Source organism: Mycteria americana, chromosome Z, assembly GCF_035582795.1.
Source record: "Mycteria americana isolate JAX WOST 10 ecotype Jacksonville Zoo and Gardens chromosome Z, USCA_MyAme_1.0, whole genome shotgun sequence".
NCBI lineage: Eukaryota > Metazoa > Chordata > Aves > Ciconiiformes > Ciconiidae > Mycteria > Mycteria americana.
The window spans coordinates 17,319,022-17,326,802 of NC_134396.1; the positions used below are offsets into that span (position 1 = coordinate 17,319,022).

The 7,781-nt window shown below is 47.8% G+C and overlaps 1 protein-coding gene across 1 annotated transcript; it reads right to left on the reverse strand.

Moving 5' to 3' along the window:
- Positions 1 to 497: 497 nt before the first annotated feature.
- Positions 498 to 5,902, reverse strand: CD180 (CD180 molecule). The gene is made up of 3 exons (XM_075488614.1): positions 5,813 to 5,902; positions 2,878 to 3,044; positions 498 to 2,223 (listed from the first exon to the last, which is right to left on the reverse strand). Exons 1-3 carry the CDS (start codon positions 5,900 to 5,902, stop codon positions 498 to 500), a joined length of 1,983 nt encoding a protein of 660 aa, XP_075344729.1.
- Positions 5,903 to 7,781: the final 1,879 nt, after the last annotated feature.

The following is a 7,781-nucleotide window of genomic DNA, read 5'->3' on the forward strand; positions in this document are numbered from 1 at the left end:
CTATGAATGTTGCGCCTGTTCTTCACAGAAAGTTTTTCTCCTTTTTAGCGGAGCAGGGTACACTACTGCCAGCTCTTAAACAACATCATTTTTCAAGGGTATTTGTTAGAGGGTGAGGGTTTCGTTGGTTTGGGATTTTTTTTTTTGGGGGGGGGGGGGGGGTGGCTTGGTTTTCTGTTTTTTAAAGAGAACAAGGTTTGCATTTTGGCCCTTGGATCTTCCCTTTACAGGTGCATTAGCCGTAGTAGCTGGGACACCAGGGCTAACACTGAGTCGAACTGGAATTTCTCTATAAGAGAAGTTATTCATGTTCAAGGCTCAGGTCATAGTTTATTTTTCCAGTTCTCAAATAATTTTTTTTCATTTTTCTAGAAGTTATAATACAAATGGAAAGGGTATTACAAAAGTTAAGAACATACAGGTCAGAAGCAAAAACAGTAAGTTGTCTTTCATCTTAATACAATTGCTTACATCTTTTCCATATCTCCATCATAAACTTATATTTGCTGGTAATTTTGCTTGAAATAGCGAGCACCCCAAACGAAGATGGCACCACAGGATAAAACAGCCAGGACAACTGCAATGATTCCTGCTGTGTTGATCCCACAGGAGAGCGAGATGGTGGCCAGCTGAGCCCCAGCTAGCGATTTGGGTTCAGAGCATCTCGTTTCTTCAGGGTCTTCGATTTTATCCAGATTCTGCTTGTACCAGGTTATTAACCCAATATTGGAGCAGGTGCAGTCCAGAGGGTTGTAACTTAAATTGATTACGCAGTGGCCAACTAGGGACGCTAGCTTGTCATGTGGTACAATACGGATCCTGTTGTGGGCAAAACTGAGATAGATGCTCTTGAGGTTTGAAAATGCATCCGTGCTGAATGCAACAAGTTTGTTGTGGCTCAGATCAACATGCCGTAATTTCTTGAGGCTGTGAAATGCTTGGCCTTCTATTGCTGTCAGTTGACAGGATGATAAAATTAGTGCTTCTAAATTGGATAGCTGTTGGAACAGTTTGTCCTTTGGTATGATTCCTGACTCAAAGTTATTTTGACTAAGGTCCAAGAGCATGAGGTTTTCCAGGCCTTGAAAGAGATGCTGAATACTAGTATTAATGTGGGAGGAGGAAAGATTCAGCACTTGCAAGAGTTGCAAATTTCGGAAAGGACCCTGTGAAGTGTTGATATGAAGAGGAGTGAAAGCTAGGTCCAGCAGCTCCAGGTTAGCACCGTCCTTAATGAGCACGTCTTGGAGGTGGAGCTGTATGTTGTGGCTCAGATTCAGGTACCGAAGACTGCTCAAACCGCTCAGTGCTTTGTTACAGCAGTCAAAGCTTTCAATATAACTCTTACTTAAATCGAGATGTCGAAGCTTTGCCAATTTCTCCAAACAGCCAGAGCCCAGCTGCAGGACCTGCGAGTTCCCCTTGACGTAGAGGTGGGTGAGGGAGGGGAAGGCGGCAGAGCTGATGTTGCAGAGGTGCTCGAAGGAGTTTGCATTGAGAACTAACTCTGCTAGCGAGCTCATGCCGCTGATGCCAGGGGGCAATGCGCTGATGTGGGTTTGAGTTAGGTCCAGCTTTCGGAGCCTGGTCAAGCACTGAAATGTGTCGGCGTTTAGGTTTCTGAAGTGCCGTAGCTGCAGATAGAGATCCTTGACAGAGATATTACAGAGGCCTTGTAAAACATTCGGGCTTATGTAGGGCTCCTTTTCCACACCGTGAAATGTTCCCAGCCAAAGGGTCTGGGCTGTGGAGTTCTGTATCCCCGCCAGGACCCTAGGAATGTCAGTGCAGCCCCCGAAGTCCAAACTGTAGAAATGGGACTGGAAAGCTCCAGGTTCAATGTATATAATGTCATTGCCTTTAAAGGTGAGAGTTATATTGCTGGTCTTTTGCAGAATGCGGACATCTTCTGCTGTGATTGCTCTTATGTTGTTCATTTGAAAGTCAAGGTATCTGAGGTTTTGAGTGGGAAAGTTGGGAGGAAGCTGCAGCGAAGATATGTGGTTGCTGCCCAAGTCGAGGGTATCCAAGCTGTCCAGATTTGTCATTGGAATAAAGGACATACTGGTTATTCCTGTCTGCGTTAAGACAAGCTGTTCCAGGGACTGTGGGCCAGCAAACGCTGTGTCAGACAGAAACATGAGCAGGTTTCCAGTCAGCACGATTGTCTTCAGCTGCTTGTTGTTGTGAAAGGCACCGTCGTACACCCAGTTGATCTGACACCTTGAGAAAGCAACAGAAGCCAGCATCAGCGGCCCGTCTCGCAAAACTCTCCCTGTATACGTGATAACTCAAACTGCACTTCATGTCTGTAAGAACTCATGATCAGTGGCCTTCACCAGGATAGAAGTGTCTGTCTCTTCCAGTGACACTTGCCTGACATCTGTAAGCTCACATTGAAATATAGGGTCCTGGTAAGAAGAAAAACCTGCCCTGAAATGGGTGTGCGGAGGCATTTGTAGAAATCAGGGAGACATGAGGTTTTTAGTGTCCAGCTTAATAAAATGAAAATCTCTTTTCCTATAGAAAAAGCTGGGCATTTACAAGGACCAAACCTGTCTTTCTCTAGGGTTTAGGGAACAATATAGAAAAGTGAATTAAAAAATTGCTTTAGTGACTTTGCTGTCGCTACTGTAATATGTGGAAAAAGCGTATTTCACCCGCTGTCCTGCAAATGATTGTCACCAGAGGAGAAACATAGATATTGCCCAAGTGTATCAATCTCTGCTTAGAAAAATACTTCACAGCTGCCTGCAAGTGCTACTGGTGGTTTCCCTGTGAAGGCAGGGAGATGCTGCTCTGGTGTGCTCCGGAAGCCAGCCTCGGGCAGGGCATTTGACCAACCTGATGGGCAAAAGTGAGGATGCTATCCCATACCTTGTTAAGTCCAAGTAGAGAAGAGACTTCAGCTTAGAGAAGGTTGAATTCTGCAGGGAAGGGAGCATGTTGAAGCTGAAGTCAAGGATTTCGGTTGTGACAGGTAGTTTTTCAGGAATCTCCCTCAGTCCTAAACCTTCACAGCTATAGCTTTTATTTATGGTAATCTGTGGAAAATATATAGTGAAACTGCAAGAGGTATGTACTGCAAATATAAATAGGAAACTATGGCACTTCAAAAAAAAACCAACAGTATTTTGAATTATTTAAAAACATAGCAGCCAGAACCCTAGGAAGCCTTAGTGCCGGCTTGCAACGTAGCACCTTGGGGTTTTGTGGAGTGTGTTTTTAAAACGAATGCCTTGAATCTCTCTTGTACTAATTTGAAGTGTGTCTCATCTGTAGTACTTTCTTACAGAAGTTAGCACATATGAGGATTGTTTACTCTTCTGGATGAATTATTAATGCCTAAGAAAGAATCCCCACAAGGTAGTTTTAAATTCTGAATTTCATGAGTCTTGTAACAAAGCTTACTCTAAGAGAAGTCTTAAGTAAACCTTGCAGAGATGAGGTAAAAAAGAGCAGGTCTGGAAATGTTTCTAGAAGGAACGTGTCCAAATTAATTGGATCTGAACTGCAGTTACACGCTGCAATGAGAGGATGGCAGGAAGTTTTAGCTCAGGCTAGACCAAGATCATATCTGACACACTGAGTCTTTAAAATTTCTATGAAGGCTTTTCAGTTTGACTGAAAATAAATCAATCTATTATGTATAGAAGTCTACTCTGTGGATACCAGGGAAATTCATTAAATGTGCTTGACCTGCCTTTGCCTGGTGATTGCACGAAAGTCAACCAGAGCCTGGGACTATGGCACGCAGGGAAACGCTGCCCTGGAATAGCCTGCCGCAGCTGCTCAAGGCAGCGGAGAGACTCAGCATTGCGCTTGTCCCAGCGGCCAAGCCGCGATGGGGAGCACGGGCGCAGCCAGCGCAGTGCCACCCTCCTCCTCGCCCAGCCCTGCTCCCAGAGGAAGCCCTGGGGGGCTACAGGGCAGCCTGGAGGGACAGGGTCCCCGGGACTGCGTGGGAGCCACAGCTTCGGCAGTATCTTGCCAGGCAGCTTGGAGACATTCTGCTTGCAGGGAAATAAAAGCATGTATTGCACAGTTGGCCAGTCTGACCGTTTTAATGACATTCAAAGCTATTCTACTAGCCCAGAGAAAGGAAGCACTGGTGGTGGGATGTCCAGTGAGAAATGCACTGGAGCCTGGAGTCTGGGACGAGCAGAGGACAGCGCAGGTGTGCACCCTGTGGGTTGGGAGCACATGGCTAACCCGGGTTTTGCTGAGGTGCACATACGTGGACCCTGGGGAATGGTGCATGACGTTTGGGTCTTTCCATCCACGTGGGACTGAGTGAGACCAAACCACGTCTCTGCCTGTCCGTGGCTTAGGGGAGGCAGGCGGGCAGTGGAGGCACTTGGTAACCTTGCTGGAGGTGAAAGAGCAGTATTTTTTGCAAGCCACAAGATGGACACGGCGAACACTTTCTTCCTTTCCTATAGGCACAAGCCCTGTAACCGGAGGGGGCTGGGGAGCGCTGGGGGAGTGCCATGGCCCTGTGCTGCTGCAGGCGGGCTGGACTGGTGGGCAGGGGCAGAGAGATGCCGGCAGCAGCGTGGCGGAGCTGGGAGGGAGTGGAAAGGGTATTTTGTCACAACAAAATACCCCATGCAGGTGGGGTGTGCGGCACCTCCGCTGTCCCCCTCGGTGTGTTGGGGCCTGGCTGGAGCTCAGTGCCGGGGGGACGGCACCGGGTCCAGCACAGCAGGGTGGGACGAGCCAGTGCAGCCCATGGCTGGGCACTTGGCACGACCCGAGGGGCAGGAAGCCAGCCTGGTACCTGCTGTAGCACGGGGACTTGGCTCCAGCCTAGAAGCTGAAATAATACACCACTGGTAACTATAGAAATGGCAAAATACAGACTTAGAAAAGCCGATGCTTTCAATACTGATAAGCGAAGAAGAACCTGTGGAGCTGACTGCTGTGTCATGTGGTTTAGACAGATAAAAAATGCTTAGCTGTCACTGTAAATGAGAATAGTGTCTGTGTTTTACCATTCAAATAAATTAGCGAGTAAGCTCTCTCCATATCTTCGGGGCACGGAGCAGCTCTCAGCGGGGGCCGAGGAGCAGCCATCCCCTGGGGGATCCCGGTGTGCAACTCCCAGCGCTCAGGCATTTGTACATTTAATTCAGTGAGGAACTTGCTATTGGCCCCCAATGTGTGCTGCGTAGGGCTGGGTTTCCATGGTGCTTCTTCCCTGAATCAAAATCCTTATTTGTTTTTCCTTATCTCCCACTTTAAAAAAATAAAATAAAAATCTTATGGGTCAGCGTTTTCCCCTGGCCCTGGAAAAACCCTGGTACTTTCTTCCTATTCTCATATGGCATTCATCACGCATCGACCAAATGACAAATAGACACACCATCATCCTACCAATTCTGTGTACCAGTTCTACAAATTCCTGTCTGCAGAGCACAAGCATGAGACAAAAATCCTTATATGTGTCCTCTGTCTAGCTCTGATCTCTGCTAAACACCCCTGTGAAACTCTATCGTCCTTCCAGCTCTCTGGGAGGTGAAGCGTGGTGCTGGTTTGACGGGTTGCCAAAGTCCCCGGCAGCGGCAGGAGGGAGCGCGAGGGTGCACGGACGCACGGGTGTGAGGAGGAGGCGGAGGAGCAGTGGCTGATGTCCCTGAGCACATCTCAAGACACCCGCCTTATTTCAGTGATAGAGGCCTTCGGATCCCCCTGAGAGAAGCCCCTTGGGATCTGAAAACAGTTGGACATCAGCAGGCAAGTATTCACCAGAGACTGATCCTCTACACACGCGGCTCCTGTATCTCGAGAGGGACTGGCGGCTGTCACTCACCTCCGTGCACATCGTCTCTGTGGTGCTGGATGCTTCGCAGCTAACGCAGGCGAGCGTTGTGAAAATCAAAAAGTATAAATCACAGGCCATTACGGAGTGAGGCAGGTTGCTAAAATGGATGATCTTGTGCTATCTTCCCTTAATGAAAGCAAGACACAGCAGCAAAGGTCAGACAAACTGGGCAAGTCAGCTAGAAAGGAGGTCGTAAGGAAAAGAAACACTTGCTGAACCTCCTGGGTTCAGTGTGAGCAAAACGGTAGTTTTGGACTGAAAGAGGAACTTCCTTGCTTTAAATATGGTCAAATGACTGTGCACTGACACTTTTCTGGGGCAGAACAGATTTTTTTAAAAATTGAAAGTGAGGGAAGTGGTCTTTATGCTTGTGTAGAGCGAAACGTCTCCACTAAGTACAGGGGAGGTAGTTCAGCGTGAAATAGGAGGTAGAGCAAGAAGAGGGCAGGTGAGACTTCAACATCTCACCGAAGGGGAATTTAATGTAATGGAAAGTTTGAGTCAAACAAAATTTGGTGCATCGCTTGTGAAAGTCACAAGAACTTGTAAAACAACTGACATATAGGCACAAGATCTGCATATTGCTGCAAAAAGGATCACGATGCTGAACCATGCTTCTCTCGTTAGAAACAGTAAAGCTGAACAGTTCAATCTGAAAATGAAATCCTTTCCTCTTGTATTTAGATTACAGGTAATGATTATTTTTCTGAAGGGGGACAATATTCCTACCATCTCTAAGATGGACACGTGTGTTGCAGCTGCAGGTGGGAGTATCTGGTCCTCGCTGCGCGGGACAGTGCTGAGCACTGGTACTAGCCAGCCAGATCAGCCTGCCTTTTTTTTCCTTTCTTAAATGGCTGAGTTATTAGCTTGATAACTTTGTTTTCAGCAGGCTTAACTAGCACTCTTTCTTCACCACCTTGTAAAGAAAAGCACGATGAAAACACACTGGGCTCAGCAAACTTGCCCCGGCACAATGGGGAGAGGCCGGGTGGGCTGAACCGCAGAGCTGATCCAGCCCTGGTAACTCAATCAGTGAAGCTTCAAGCAATCAAGATGCTAACTGGAGAGCATCAAGCTCGACACCCAGGAAGATGGAGATATCTGGGCTTCTCTGGTGCCAAGGACATGCACAAGACCAGTGGCTTCGGCTCTGAAATAGTGTATGAAGGCCATGGCTGCACTGGTAGCTGGAGTTGATGTGTCCATCGGGTTTTACCTGAGCCAAGCTGTGCTCATCCCTGCAGGTGGCGGGGGAGAGGGGAGCAGGCAATGTGGCAGGAGCAAAGCTTAAAATCCAGTGCAGGGCTGACTCCCTTTTGCGTCTTTCCCAAGCCTCTTGGGTGGACTGTTGTGGCTGGTGGGCGTGGAGAGGCCACGGCACCGGTGCCCTGCTGCTGTATTTGTCTGCTGCTAGGATGCTTCTGCGCTGATCTGATTTGGCTGGGTTTTTTTTCCTTCTCCTTAATTTACAAAATTTAAAAGAAAATAACTTACCTGAATGACAAGCTAAAAAGCTCACTCCCTATCCCACTTACAGCTCTGCCTCTTTCCCATCCAGCTCCATGTTTGCTGGAAATCCTGCTCCCCCTGCAGCTGGTAGCAAAAATTTCAGAGGAATTTGTTTTTTGGGATGGTTGCTCCTTGGTTATTTGCTATCTTCTATGCTAAGGCCCAAAGGCTAAGGCGTGGGGCATCCCCACTCTCCCCGCTGCACTTTCCTGGCTGGCGGCAGCTTGGACTCACGCTCGCACCCTGTGTCTTGTTTCTGGCAGGCTATGAGCCCTGGTGGCATGGATGCTTCCTCAAACCACCGGGATCAGAAACCTTGAATTTAAGATGAATGTGTTGTTTTGGAAGAAAAGTCCTTTAAATCAGGAGGAGATATCAGCTGAAGCTAATCCTGCCTCTTCCTGCAGTGCAAGTATATTACTGTGTCACGGAATTTACGTGTGAC

What these genes read in the sequence shown, in the direction of transcription:
- CD180 (XM_075488614.1), bottom strand. Translation starts at nt 5,902, where the DNA reads ATGGCCTGTGATTTATACTTTTTGATTTTCACAACGCTCGCCTGCGTT. An exon ending in CAGAGACGATGTGCACGGAG is followed by an intron (nt 3,045 to 5,812) that starts GTGAGTGACAGC and finishes TATTTTCCACAG; the next exon opens with ATTACCATAAATAAAAGCTA. An exon ending in CTCTACTTGGACTTAACAAG is followed by an intron (nt 2,224 to 2,877) that starts GTATGGGATAGC and finishes TGCTTTCTCAAG; the next exon opens with GTGTCAGATCAACTGGGTGT.